This window comes from Spizellomyces punctatus (genome assembly GCF_000182565.1).
Source record: "Spizellomyces punctatus DAOM BR117 chromosome Unknown supercont1.16, whole genome shotgun sequence".
NCBI classification, from domain to species: domain Eukaryota; kingdom Fungi; phylum Chytridiomycota; class Chytridiomycetes; order Spizellomycetales; family Spizellomycetaceae; genus Spizellomyces; species Spizellomyces punctatus.
In genome coordinates this window covers 54,505-67,053 of record NW_015971552.1, presented here as the reverse complement: position 1 = coordinate 67,053, position 12,549 = coordinate 54,505, and the positions used below count along the sequence as shown (strand labels likewise).

General features: G+C 48.9%; 5 protein-coding genes across 5 annotated transcripts; 2 read left to right on the top strand and 3 right to left on the bottom strand.

Annotated features, from left to right (window-relative positions):
• The first annotated feature begins 367 nt into the window (after positions 1-367).
• On the top strand, positions 368-2,692 carry SPPG_07450 (uncharacterized protein). Its single transcript, XM_016755615.1, has 2 exons — positions 368-2,345; positions 2,415-2,692. The coding sequence occupies exons 1-2, from the start codon at positions 713-715 to the stop codon at positions 2,480-2,482; spliced, it is 1,701 nt and encodes a 566-aa protein (XP_016605093.1). The 5' UTR covers positions 368-712; the 3' UTR covers positions 2,483-2,692.
• Positions 2,688-3,540, bottom strand: SPPG_07449 (uncharacterized protein). Its single transcript, XM_016755614.1, has 3 exons — positions 3,191-3,540; positions 2,868-3,101; positions 2,688-2,793 (listed from the first exon to the last, which is right to left on the bottom strand). The coding sequence occupies exons 1-2, from the start codon at positions 3,473-3,475 to the stop codon at positions 2,868-2,870; spliced, it is 519 nt and encodes a 172-aa protein (XP_016605092.1). The 5' UTR covers positions 3,476-3,540; the 3' UTR covers positions 2,688-2,793.
• Positions 3,541-4,353: 813 nt separating this feature from the next.
• On the bottom strand, positions 4,354-6,072 carry SPPG_07448 (uncharacterized protein; the record flags this gene model as incomplete). The annotated part of the gene is made up of 5 exons (XM_016755613.1): positions 4,354-4,614; positions 4,645-4,943; positions 4,981-5,478; positions 5,545-5,775; positions 5,841-6,072. 5 exons carry the CDS (start codon positions 6,070-6,072, stop codon positions 4,354-4,356), a joined length of 1,521 nt encoding a protein of 506 aa, XP_016605091.1.
• A 99-nt stretch (positions 6,073-6,171) lies between these two features.
• SPPG_07447 (AMP deaminase) lies at positions 6,172-10,733 on the bottom strand. The gene is made up of 17 exons (XM_016755612.1): positions 10,472-10,733; positions 9,916-10,359; positions 9,819-9,847; positions 9,519-9,750; positions 9,188-9,450; positions 9,068-9,122; positions 8,815-9,008; positions 8,631-8,753; positions 8,465-8,569; positions 8,266-8,401; positions 8,129-8,195; positions 7,910-8,058; positions 7,594-7,842; positions 7,403-7,529; positions 7,152-7,341; positions 6,960-7,089; positions 6,172-6,893 (listed from the first exon to the last, which is right to left on the bottom strand). Exons 2-17 carry the CDS (start codon positions 10,094-10,096, stop codon positions 6,259-6,261), a joined length of 2,865 nt encoding a protein of 954 aa, XP_016605090.1. The 5' UTR covers positions 10,097-10,359; positions 10,472-10,733; the 3' UTR covers positions 6,172-6,258.
• Positions 10,734-11,108: 375 nt separating this feature from the next.
• On the top strand, positions 11,109-12,422 carry SPPG_09471 (uncharacterized protein; the record flags this gene model as incomplete). The annotated part of the gene is made up of 2 exons (XM_016757638.1): positions 11,109-11,179; positions 11,261-12,422. The coding sequence occupies 2 exons, from the start codon at positions 11,109-11,111 to the stop codon at positions 12,420-12,422; spliced, it is 1,233 nt and encodes a 410-aa protein (XP_016605089.1).
• Between the last annotated feature and the right edge of the window lie 127 nt (positions 12,423-12,549).

Below are 12,549 nucleotides of genomic sequence, written 5' to 3'. Positions count from 1 at the left end.
TTGCTGAGTAGGAACCCCGGCTGCGACAATATATTTAAGAGATCATGCCTACAAAAGATGTATATTTTTTTTGTTATTGTATAGTACATTGTCAAAATGCGACATGCTTGATTGTCATCTGGATTCTCTAGCGCTCAAGTGATCAAGAAGGGCTGTTTTTAGCAAAGGATTCCACACAATATCTGTTAGCAGGAAATGCACTTGATTATTGGGAAACCTCGGCCAAGATTCTTCGTCTCATATGGTGGGCCAAAATAAAAACCATGCAAAGCAACCCGTTTTAAGGGTCGAATTGGGTAACAAGATCTCGCCCAAGAGCTATAGATGAGTTAATAACGATCGATCAAGGGCGCGCGCCTTTTTTAACCCATTGTTATCATGCTTTTGGAGAAATGAGGACATGATCGAGGCGTTTGGATGTGGTTGTGAGGGATGGATGGAATTGTCAGGATGTGTGTCTGCTTCTAGTGGGATTGTAGTTGCCATTGCTGGTTTCACGGTGTTGTCGAGTGCTGGAGGATCCGAAAACGTACTACTTGGTTGTTGGTTTTTCTTTAGGGCTCTTTTTTACCTTGTTTTTTCCATCATCGTGGGCGGGTTGTGAACTTTGGTTGCTAGATCTGACAGCGCATAGATAGATTTGGATGGTTCGCTACCTGCCTCATATACGACATCAATCGCTAGACAAAGTTCCAAGTTTATCAGGCGCACCATGAGCAGCTACCTACACGCCAACGTTCATATTCACCCATGGCAGCGTTCCGTGCACATCCCCGGTCAAACGGCCATGCCTCCAGGCATTTCTCACGAGCTCGCCTGGGAAAAGAGCTACCACCGAAGCGAAATAGATCCCTACCTGTTCCGTCCAATTGGAAAGAAGCATGTGCTTGCTGCTGGGATTATTGGAAAGCGGGAGGCATTTTGCTTTGTGGACGAGACAGGTTGTGCACCTTGTCCCCCTGAACTGAGGAAAGTTGAAGAGCGCGAACGGAGAAAGCCCGCTGGACAGATCGGTGTCATGTCAAGAAAACCAGGACTGGGGGTTGGTGGGTGGGTTGGCATGGGCGGAGCTAAGTTGGGTGTACAAAGCGGACATACCAAACGGAATGGTCAAAGGGAAGGAAGCGGAAGAGGCTCAAGGAAGGAATCAAGCGTCGAGAAAAAGGAGCAATCGACAGCATCTGCAAATGCTGAAAATGAGAATGGATTCGCAGCGGCCAATATTCAACCCAGCAACGTTCCTGTGCACCATCTGAAGACGATTAACCCGACACAGCAAACATTGATAGACGAGGGAATCTCGAAAGATGGGCTTTTTCCCAAACTGCCAACCACGGCAGCTGGCCTTGTGACAGTCACAAATCACAAAGAACTGGCTACCGAGAATATTAACAAGGAAGATTCAAAGTCAGTGAAAGAATCCACATGCAAAGACAAACGATCTATTCTACCCAGCACAACATTTATTACTCAACAACAGGCATGGAAAGCCTATGGCATGGGCACCAGTAAAACTAAACCCTCAAGTGTAAATCAAGCGACACTTCCCGTCGTACCACAATCGTCGCGGACAAATGTTGTCATGCCTGTCATAGACTACCACCCTCGCCGGCCTGAACTTCATCCGCTCAGACCTATCCCCGCTCCAAGTCATTTGCCAGTGTATCACCATAATCTCCCGCCTACACCACCGGAGGCTACTGCTCCTCCCCAACGATCCGTCTCCGTCCCTCGTAGTCAGCGAATCACCGAAAAACAGCCTACAGAGCCGTATCCACAGATCTGGCCGGTGCCCACCACTCCATCGACAGAAATCGAACAGGCCCAGTCGGTAATCATGGAAGAGAGGGCGGCTATGGCAGCTGGGACATGGAATCCTCGTACATCGCACGGGGTGAAGGATCGTGCGACATACCGTGGACCCGACGCAGAGACCATACCCGATTCCGTTCCCATCCCTCCTGTTACTATTCAAGCCCGTGTCACTGTCACGCCGCCTACAACCCCACCGAAATCTGCCAGATCAAGCGCACGTCCTTTAGTCGAGCAAGGTCTCACTGGCGCTGCTGCTGCGTATGTAAAGCATGTTCAACTGGATAAGCGTCTCCTGCGGACCTCCTACCAAAAAGACTATGGGCCCTTCGGTGGACTGATGGTCCCATCCAATACGATTGGCGACGATCTAAAGGAAACAGACATGACTGATCTCCAGAAGCAAGGTGATGCAGTTACCGCATTGAAGCCATTGTGTGAAGGATGGATCTATGGCGCACCCGGGCAGAAAGTTGTCCTCCCTAAATGGTGCTTACCAGCTAACAAGCTGAGCACCAGGCAAATCGGTGCAGGTGAGCAGCATTGCTATAGACCGTTTTTCTTGTCATTCAGAATGCTGAGGTGTTGCGCTTGTTTTGTAGATCACCTTGGGACGTTTATGACTGGTATCGCGCCATTGTCCAACTATACCACCCGTTTGCACAAATAATGTAGAATAGCTTATAGCGACGCCAGGATAGCTTTTAGGCAGGGTAGTCAGTGCAGAGCAGATTCGATATCACTAGCGACTTGATATAGTTCAATAAATCATTTCATCATGTTTTTCTTTTCCAATGAGTGGTTGCTCGGCCCGTTGGCGTTTAATACCATGATAACCATGTGTTGACTTTGGTTCACGAACCATTATTTTAGAATAGGGAATTGAACGCAAGTGTATTATGATTTTACAAAGGAATTTACAAAATGTCTTTAATGTCTTTTTACTATCATTTTTGCAGTGTAGAGTGCATCGTAACTAGCCTAAATCAAACAAAATTGGCAAACGTTAGATACAAACAGCCGAGACCCAACTTTGACATGAATCCTTTCGCTACCTAGCTGTCCGATCCATTAAGACTCTTCCGGCTGTTCGACTTTGGAAGACTGCCAATCTTGGGAGCAGCTTTTTCTTTGAACGCAAGCTTCTCACTGTGAATCTTCACTTTGCCGCCAGCGGGAACATGATTAACATTATCCAAGCTTCCAACGCGCGGGGACACTTTGGAGCCAAAGTCCAGCTTAGTGGAAGTAATCTTTACGTTGCCGCCAGCGGGGACATGGTTGATATTCTAAGCCGTAGCAACATATTTTAGCTTGTAAAAGGGGGAGACATGACAAAGAACCCGTCTCCCAATCTTGTTTTTTCACGTCAATCTACCTCAAGCGACCCAATTTTGCTAGTGACATTATATGTTTTCTTTTCGTTGAATATCTTTTTTTGTCCGCCTTTGGGGGTATGATTGATATTTTCCAAGCTCCCAACTTTGGACGAAACGCCTTTTAGGTTGCTCATGGACCCTTTTGGGGAAGGCGTCCCCAGCGCAGCACTCTTATCAGCGTTCAAGTCGGACGAGGAAGGGGTTTTGAGCGACTGGAACGAGGACGCTTTCTTTACTGGGGTGGTAGTGGGAGATTTTTTGGCAGCTGTCGAAGAAGTTGACATTGCGGGCTTTTGAGCGTACGGCCGTCGACGGCGTGCGGAACCAGCTGTTCGTTATGAGTTTTCGCTCCATCCGCACACAAAATGGATTTCCCCCATCGTCGCTGACCCCCCGATGGTACTTACGTAATACTCTATCACGTGTATAACCGCGCCACGACGACTTTTGGTATAAAACGGAAATTGCCCTTCGATTTAGATTAGGACGTTGACCCATTAACCTCCATTGCAGCTCTTGCACTTGATAGGTTTACGTGCAACCATCTATTCTTTATCCGGTCGGGCTCGCTCTGTAGTCAAAAAGAAGGATAATGGTTGGTGAACTTATGTCCAAGAGACGCAACGCATGGGGGATGAGTTTGTTGGAAACTTTTTTGCATATGTTTAAAGGCTCTATCGAAGGTCGAGTGGGATTTTTGTAGCGCTGTTACTTTATCAGTGTCCCTTCGAGTCAAAAAGACGGCCAATATCATTGTTGAATCTCTTTCTATGGTCATTGGTGAACTCGAATCAGAAAAATGTCGTTTATCAACATTACCCAAAGGAGATACACATTTCTCTTGTGTCGTTTGCTTTTGTTCATTGTACATTGATATTAGGAAAGCAGCTTGCAAAAATCATATTCTACAAATTCATCAAATCATGCTCGTCAACTCGTCACAGTATTTATCAAGTGCCACATCTACACAATTGCCCTTCGGTTTCAAACCCAGATCCAGACTTTGCTCCACCACACCCGCAACCACACAAGGCATTTCGCATTTCAGACATATCAAATGCATCATTCCCCCCACAACACGACGGTTGAGCTCCTGGAGCGGCACTTTGGGACGCAGCGTCGTGCATGTCGCCCCCAACGCTCCCGTTGCTCAATATTCGCATCAGGTGGACGGAGCATAGATCTGCGGCACAGTCTTCGCAGTCCTTTCTGTCTTGATGGCATCCACATTCGCAAGTTGGTGAATGTGGTTCCGCTGGGTCCTTGGCATCCAGATCGCTTCTCGACTCGTAAGGGCTCCCGGATGTACTCCCACATCCTCCACCTGAGCATCCACAACCACCCCCCGAGCATCCACAACTGCTTGATGTACCACAGCAAGAGCTGCCTCTGCTTGGAGCCAATGATGACCCACCACAGGTGCCTACATTCGACACCGGCTCCGCTGTCCTACTTCCACAACATCCGCTTGCCGATTTTCCACTTGAAGTGCCGCAGCAGCCGTTTTGCACTGGGATCGGTGACCCTCCACCGCAGCATCCTCCTGACGGGACACTATTACCCTGACATCCACAGCGAGTAGCATTCCGCGGTGGTGGTGCCACGCTGCCACAGCATCCACCTCTGACAGGTTTTGATTCTGAAATCCCGCCACAACAGCTTTTGGGAGCGGAAGCCCATATGTCTTGAGTATTGCGCCTCCCAGTACAACAGCTGGATGAGCTTTGGGTCTCCAGCATTGGAGAATTGATACTGTTTCCAGATATCGGTTGTAGCGGCATTCCTTGACCGACAGCACCGCCCTGTTGCAGGGCGAATAACGCGGAAAGAAGCTCAGGATCGTGTCCTCCTGTATCCGTAAATTGCTGGTTAGATTTCATTGCGCCAGCAAATGATGGATTTGTTGGCATGGAAAGTCCGCTGGGTAGGAGGGTGGGTACACGTTGGTTCATGACGGCTGTTGAGGCACCTCCTATAGGAGGTACTAGTGGCCCCAATTGTCCAGGATGAGGCATTGGAAGGATGGGCTGATGTCCCATCATCGGTGGAAGAGCTGGAATGGCAATTCCAGCTGCGTACGGAAAGGGTGATGATGTTGGGGGAGGACCGATCTCGATAGGTCGTGGATACGCAGCAATGTTGGCAAGAAGGGCGGATGATGCCAGGCCAGGACGCTGTGCAGAGTTTGATGCGGTGAATTTCTTTGCTTTTACGCTGCCGCATGACTTTGATGGCGGAAGTTCTGAACAAATGCAAGTACCACCAAATTGGCAGGTACACGGATTCTCTGCAAGTCAAACACATTTGAATCATGTTAACCTCATCCACCGAAAGGCAATTAATGCTAACATACCCATCATCTTCTTCAAATCCAAATTCACCGACTCTTCAATGACGTCTACATGGGTATAACTTATCTCAAGAGCGTCCGCTTCTGAACCCTCACCGCCAGTTCCTTTACCACCCTTTGCCTTTCTTCTTATCAGCAACGTGCTCTTTGGTGTGTCTTCGAGCTGCTTTCGCAAAGCATCTACATTACTTCGCTCCGGAGTGAACACAAGAATGACATTGGGATCAAAATGAACTGTGTTTCGAATCAGTATACTGCATATACTTCTCATGTAGCATGTAAAGCAGAGTTGTGCTGACCTTGCACCTTCTTTCTCAGTATGGTAGACCCATCTCCACACATACATCGATGATGCGAGTGACCCACGCCTTCTTTTCGTCGTGCTCGACAGTGAGAGCACTGAGAAGTGGGTCGTCCTTTCGAACGTATTTCCAAGAGCTTTCGGTCAGTGTGCGCACAGCTGCCATTGCGGTGACCAGTCTGGCACTTTTCACAGGCAAAGTTCAAATTAAGAAGAGGCCACACTATCATGATTTGCTGTACAAAGTAATTTCGTCGTTGATTGTTAAGTCATGAGCTGCACGGCAAACTGCATCGGAAACGGAAACGGAAACGGGACACCGCCACTGGATCATTACCAAAGTATTAAATCACGTGTTTCATAATATAAATAATCCAAACTTCAAAAACTTGTGCAAAAAAATACAGATATATTGTTCAAAACTTGTCTTGGATAGTGTCAGAAGCGTCGAGCGATTTCTTCAATTGTTTCTTTTCCGCTACGAGATGCGCTCCTGGAATCAAACCAGTGTCGCCTATCGGGATGACGGGCAGCGCAGGAGCGTCCAACGCAAGAAAAGGCGCATTCACATCATCCTTGAAAACGCCTCCCGTCATCGTCGGGCTGTTAAAGTACTCTTTCGGCGTCGAGGTAGGAGAATTCATGCGGAGAAGAGGTTCTGGGGCAATCGAAATAGGTGCAGCTTTTGACACGACTGACGGAATTGTCTTTCTGCGCCCGCCTGGGGAAGGGTCATTGCGGGATGGTGGTTTGTCGTCTTCATCGATCCCTCCAATGTAACTACCGTCAGCAGCCATGATGTCCTCTTGTTCCGCGAGCAGAGCACTGGCTTGCAGTTCTCTAAAGTCCCCAGGAAGAAGGTGACTGCTAACTGCAACCTTGTGCTGGTCTTCCGCGACGATTGCTGTATCCTGCATCTCGGTGCTGGGTGCAGAGTCTTCAATAATGCCTTGAGCTCGCCACTTTGATCCAAGGACCATATACCGCTCTTCCATGAGGGTTTGGTACCGATAGGCCAGACGGATATTGGGCACATTCGTCTTGTGAATAGCTGCCCGGGATAGTATTATCAGTGGGGTTTGCAAATGGATCACAATCTCTAGTCTAATAGCCATACCATTGCCCGCCGGACCATGCAGGTTACATCTTTCACCCAACCAATGCTTCTTAATCTGCATTTCCCATCCACTTTGCAAGCAACTGTTGCGAGCGATCTCACACATATCGGTTGAAGATAGTTTCCAAATCTGACATATATTCACGCGTTAGAGCCATCGAGATGATCGAATGTAGTGAAGAATGGACAAACCTGAGCGGCAACACTATATTCTTCGGTCAAGGGCTCCTTTGTGAAATGGAACTGCAAGGGATCATCCGTCGAGAGCGAAACATTCAGCCCACGTTGGAAGAAGTTCAGGAAAGGGTTGCGTTCGTACGTCAGGAATAAGGCGTTATTTGATAACGGCGACATTGCAATGCCTATTTGGTCCAAGTAGTATCTACCAAAATAGGCTTTCAGTCCACTGGCGAAAACGCCACGGGAAGTCAGCGCAGACATACAGGTATTGTACAGCAGGAACTTTGCGGAGCAAGATGCCGTGACTGATGCTATGGGACGTCAAAAACGCCGATGTCAAATGGTCCGTATCCCCGGCTTCACCAGCATGCGGTCTGAGCACAAATGTATCTAAGGCAGAGAAAAGAGTTACAGAGAAGCACTTCAAAAGGGATCAGCCCAATTGACGACTTACTGAATCCGCGCTCCTTTCGCCACCAATTGAGTGTAGACATGTTCGCGTACATGTAGTAAAGCCAGTAAGAATACGGAGGATTCAAAGGAATGTCCCAATTTTTTGGATACGGATATTTCTTGTACGTCCGTCGCTCAGCCTTACTCTCGTCATCCACACTGTCAAAGCCCACAACGCGTTGCAAAAAAATGTGCAGTTCTGGATGACTACTCGGGTCCTTTGTCACCTCGAACAGAGGTTGAAATACGTCTAACCCATAATAATGCTAGTTAAGCAACTTCTGCACAGCGCGCAAACTGGAAATTCACGTACTCACTTCGCACAACGTCTTCGAAACTTTTGATGGAATTCGACTTTTTGTAGACATCATACAGACGTGGAACCTGCACCAACCATCGTACATTGTTGGAGAATAGCTTGTTTTCTACAACCCATTTTGCCAGTTTGTCCCATTCTTGAGTCGACCTATAAACGAGATCGTTTGAGAACGTCTATTTGCACTGCTTCGTAGGTTGGTAAAGTCCGCCATGCATACCGCCCATAGATGGATACACGATATTCAGCCATCTGATACTTGCTAGCCTCAAGATCGGAGAACACCTCTGTTGAAATGTGAACATCGTCATACGTTGACTTACAAAGCAGTCCGATATGCGTCAAACAGGAACGCACCTTTCGTCAATTCGGCGAGATATCGGCCATTAATGTAGTTATCCGTTTTCATGAAAATTTCCCTGAGGCGAGATTCGCCAATAGGATTGTACTTGAGGTTGAATTTGTCAAAGCGATGAAACGAATCCTTATGCGCCTGAAGGCAGAAATAAAGTAAATTAGATAACAGGGAGCATTGCAATATCACGAGGCCACTTACGTGCATATCAAGAGTGTCAATACTAAGGTCGTACGCTGTGAGATGCAGACTTTGAAATACTTCTTTGAGCGTGAGGTGCTGATTGTCACGAAAGATGACGACATCCTGGCAAGAGAGGTTCGGAGATTACTAGCAATTCATGGATCGTAAAGATATGTCTGCTTACATTCGGACTTTTCTTCAATTTGTACTTGATGAACCGGAGAAGGTGCTTCTGATTCATGCTAGAGGAGTGGTGTACGTGCGTATCGACCTTCCGCACATTGTAGAAATCCCGATGTGGTACCCGCTGACGTGCGCACATTAGTTACAAACCAGCTCCTTAGACAGAACAGAAGCAAGGAGAATACCTTGGAGTCTGCAATTTCCTGGTACTCGTTCAGGAGTACATACATATGAAATTTACTCTCCAGGTAGCGAAGCCTACGGAACGCAAAGCTTTTTGTTGGACCATCCGATATGACGTTGAGAATATAGTCCATATCAACGAAATAATCCTTAATGGATGGCACCTCACACAAGGGATGCGAATTTCCTTCGGCATCTGCGGGTCCCGCAATATCAGTATGAGGTCGAAAGTTAAATACTCCACTTGTTACCCACCCCCCTGACTACTGTAAATCTGAAAAACACCGTCATCGCGTAGCTTGAAATGACGCTACGTGAAAAAGACGCAAGACAGTTGTCAGCTGGTGTATTCAGCAGCCCGCACTTTCAACGTACTGTGTCAGCCTCCGGTATCCGACACTTTGAAATATCAAACTCCTCTTGAGGTGGTGGCGCTTCGGGAACGAAGGTGGTCGTGTCTGCCTCATCCGGCGGAGGATAACTCGGAGGCGGCGGGGGTGGATAAATTTCCCAGTCTTCTGCGTCTTTTGGATTGTCACCAGCGCACTGATAACTGCCCATCATGTATCTCTTCCTCAATTGTAGACATTTCTGGAGAGACTCGAATATCATCTGGAGTTCATCACTAAGTTCTTTGTCTGAAACCGAAAAGCAGAGTTCAGTGTCAAGCACGATTGGAAATTGACGTAGACCAACATTGGCAAACCTTTAATCTCGGCTTTAGAGTACTTTGCCACCACCTCCGATGTGACCGGTGCGCCCGCATATTCGGCCATTCTTTCGGCAAGGCTCAGGGATGGAAATCGGTGAAGCTCGTTGAGAGCTGTTTGAGAATGGGGAATGTCTGATCCATGTGATGAGTCCCTAGACAAGGAGTTTCCTGCAAACGGCTCTGTTTCTGCCTTGGTGAGACGATGAGCCCAGTATTTAGTGTCCTCCTACAATTGTGCACAAATATATCGAACGTCAGCAGTGGGTATTAAAGCGTTACTCTTTGTGGTGCTACCTCCTGCATTGCGCGGTCTGCATGATAATCTATGGTTGAAGAGAGCAACCAACTTAGGATAAATAGTATCATGGAACAAAGCAGTCAAGATACCCACTGTAAAAGGGATTGAAGGCCCGTCGTGAGGGCACTGGACTCGGCAGGACATCAGAATCTAGAAAACTGACACTTCGACTCCAGCTCGGGCCTAGAGAGGATGGTTGACGGCGCATATTGGGGCCTTCTGGGCCTTCAGGACCCAAGGTTCCCGGCAGTGGAGAGTTGGAAGAACGTGCCATGACGGCCTTGCGATCTCCAGGAACTAGCTAGATCAGTCTCCACAAGGCGTTTCCGTGAAGAAGGTAAAGTCTGCGTTCTTGTTCTCCCTCACGAACACAACGTCTTTGCTACTTCCTACAGCTCTGCTTGTGTTTTTTTTCCTTGGCTATCGGTCAATATCTACTCCAATCGCCCGCAAGAAAACTGCAAAAAGCGGACGCGAAGAGTTCTCGTCGATTGGCGCCTTGTGCCACAACTTTTTACGCTTTAACTAGTAGACTTTCTGGAAAACAAACATTTTGAGTGCATGGGCATTTGAACAAGCGCTTTGAACTCTGGCCAAGAAGCCAACGAAAAGGACTGGAGAAGAGGCAATGATTGATTCGGAAGCATACCTGCCACCTTACTCGCCTGCAACTTGCGCAAAGAGTTTGGCTTCGTTACAGCAAACCAGACAGCTGTTCGGAGGGTAGAGGCTAACTCGAGTCTACCCAACTACTCAAAGGTCTCACTTGCTGTCGGACAGCAGTACTTTGGCAAAAAGGCACGCTTTCATGGACATCAGATATGATGGAGAAACAATCTGTCGGCGTAGTGGCCAAATGCCACATGTCTTCGTCGACGGCTTTATGTCACACCCGTATCATCTAAACATTTGCTATGTGGTTGCAAACGTACATCCGCCATCTTTCACGTTGTGCACCATGCAAGCAGTTTGACCATCGACAAACATGTAAAAGTTGACCTTTGATGCTGGAAGGTTTTTAGGTGCAACATCATCTTTTTCTGTATATCCTTTGCGAAAAATGAGGTCTGCCACAGCTTGACACCGTAAACGAATGGGGGACATGTCGACCAATAGCAAAAACTGTGAACAAAAACAGCTACGATTCTATTGTTGGTATTCCATTACAAGCAAGACACAGATGCAAAATATAGCCCATCCCCATCACACTATGATGCGATGTATAAAAAGGTCAATCCGCTTAGAAGGCGAATACACCAGCCAAGACAGCCAAGACAGCAGCAAACATGGCAGCCAAAGAGTGGCCGAGAGAGCTTGCACCGCTGTCAAGACCAGGGGTGTCGGTGCTGGTGCGTTCGTAGGTACCTTGGACCGTGTTGGCTCCAGTGCCGAGCTTGAGGACAATCGTGGCTGGGGTGCTGGCTTGACGGGCGAAAAGCTCACGACGCACACGGCGCCTGGATCCTCCAGTGCTCGTAGGGGTTGCTTCATCCGATGAAGAAGAGTCAGAGGAAGATTCAGATGGGGATTCCGACGCAGATTCGGAAGAGGAGGAAGATTCAGCAGACGAGGTAGGTTCAGCCGACGAGGAAGATTCAGCAGACGAGGTAGGTTCGGCGGAAGAGGAAGATTCAGCCGACGAGGAAGATTCGGCGGATGAGGACGATTCAGCCGAAGAGGAAGATTCCGCAGAGGACGATGATTCAGCAGAAGAGGTAGGTTCGGCCGAAGAGGAAGATTCGGCAGAGGAGGAAGCGGCAGCCGAAGAGGAAGATTCAGCAGAGGAGGTAGGTTCGGCCGAAGAGGAAGATTCGGCAGAGGAGGAAGCGGCAGCCGAAGAGGAAGATTCAGCAGAGGAGGTAGGTGCAGCCGAAGAGGAAGATTCGGCAGAGGAGGAAGCGGCAGCCGAAGAGGAAGATTCAGCAGAGGAGGTAGGTGCAGCCGAAGAGGAAGATTCGGCAGAAGAGGAAGATGCAACCGAGGAAGAGGTTTCAGCAGCCGAAGAGGATGATTGGGCAGAAGAGGTAGGTGCAGCCGAGGAAGAAGAAGATCCAGCAGCGGAAGAGGATGATTCAGCCGAGGAGGTAGGTGCAGCCGAGGAGGAAGAAGATCCAGCAGCGGAAGAGGATGATTCAGCCGAGGAGGTAGGTGCAGCCGAGGAGGAAGAAGATCCAGCAGCGGAAGAGGATGATTCAGCCGAGGAGGTAGGTGCAGCCGAGGAGGAAGAAGATCCAGCAGCGGAAGAGGATGATTCAGCCGAGGAGGTAGGTGCAGCCGAGGAGGAAGAAGATCCAGCAGCGGAAGAGGATGATTCAGCCGAGGAGGTAGGTGCAGCCGAGGAGGAAGAAGATCCAGCAGCCGAAGAGGATGATTCAGCAGAGGATGTAGGTGCAGCCGAGGAAGAGGATCCAGCGACGGACGAGGATGATCCAGCGGAGGATGTAGGTGCCGCCGCGGAGGAGGATCCAGCAGCCGAAGAGGATGATTCAGCAGAAGAGGTAGGTGCAGCCGACGAAGAAGAACCGGCGGCGGACGAGGATGATCCAGCGGAGGAGGTAGGTGCAGCCGAGGAAGAAGATCCGGCGGCGGACGAGGGATGATCCAGCAGAGGATGTAGGTGCAGCCGAGGAAGAGGATCCAGCGACGGGACGGAGGATGATCCAGCGGAGGATGTAGGTGCCGCCGTCGGAGGAGATCCAGCAGCCCGAGAGGATGATTCAGCAGAGA

Coding starts and splice junctions, on each gene's coding strand:
- SPPG_07450 (XM_016755615.1), top strand. CDS start 713: ATGAGCAGCTACCTACACGCCAACGTTCATATTCACCCATGGCAGCGT. Junction 2,346..2,414: donor CACCAGGCAAATCGGTGCAG/GTGAGCAGCATT, acceptor CTTGTTTTGTAG/ATCACCTTGGGACGTTTATG.
- SPPG_07449 (XM_016755614.1), bottom strand. CDS start 3,475: ATGTCAACTTCTTCGACAGCTGCCAAAAAATCTCCCACTACCACCCCA. Junction 3,102..3,190: donor GCAAAATTGGGTCGCTTGAG/GTAGATTGACGT, acceptor GCTACGGCTTAG/AATATCAACCATGTCCCCGC.
- SPPG_07447 (XM_016755612.1), bottom strand. CDS start 10,096: ATGGCACGTTCTTCCAACTCTCCACTGCCGGGAACCTTGGGTCCTGAA. Junction 9,848..9,915: donor GGCCTTCAATCCCTTTTACA/GTGGGTATCTTG, acceptor CTTCAACCATAG/ATTATCATGCAGACCGCGCA. Junction 9,451..9,518: donor CTCTAAAGCCGAGATTAAAG/GTTTGCCAATGT, acceptor TTTCGGTTTCAG/ACAAAGAACTTAGTGATGAA.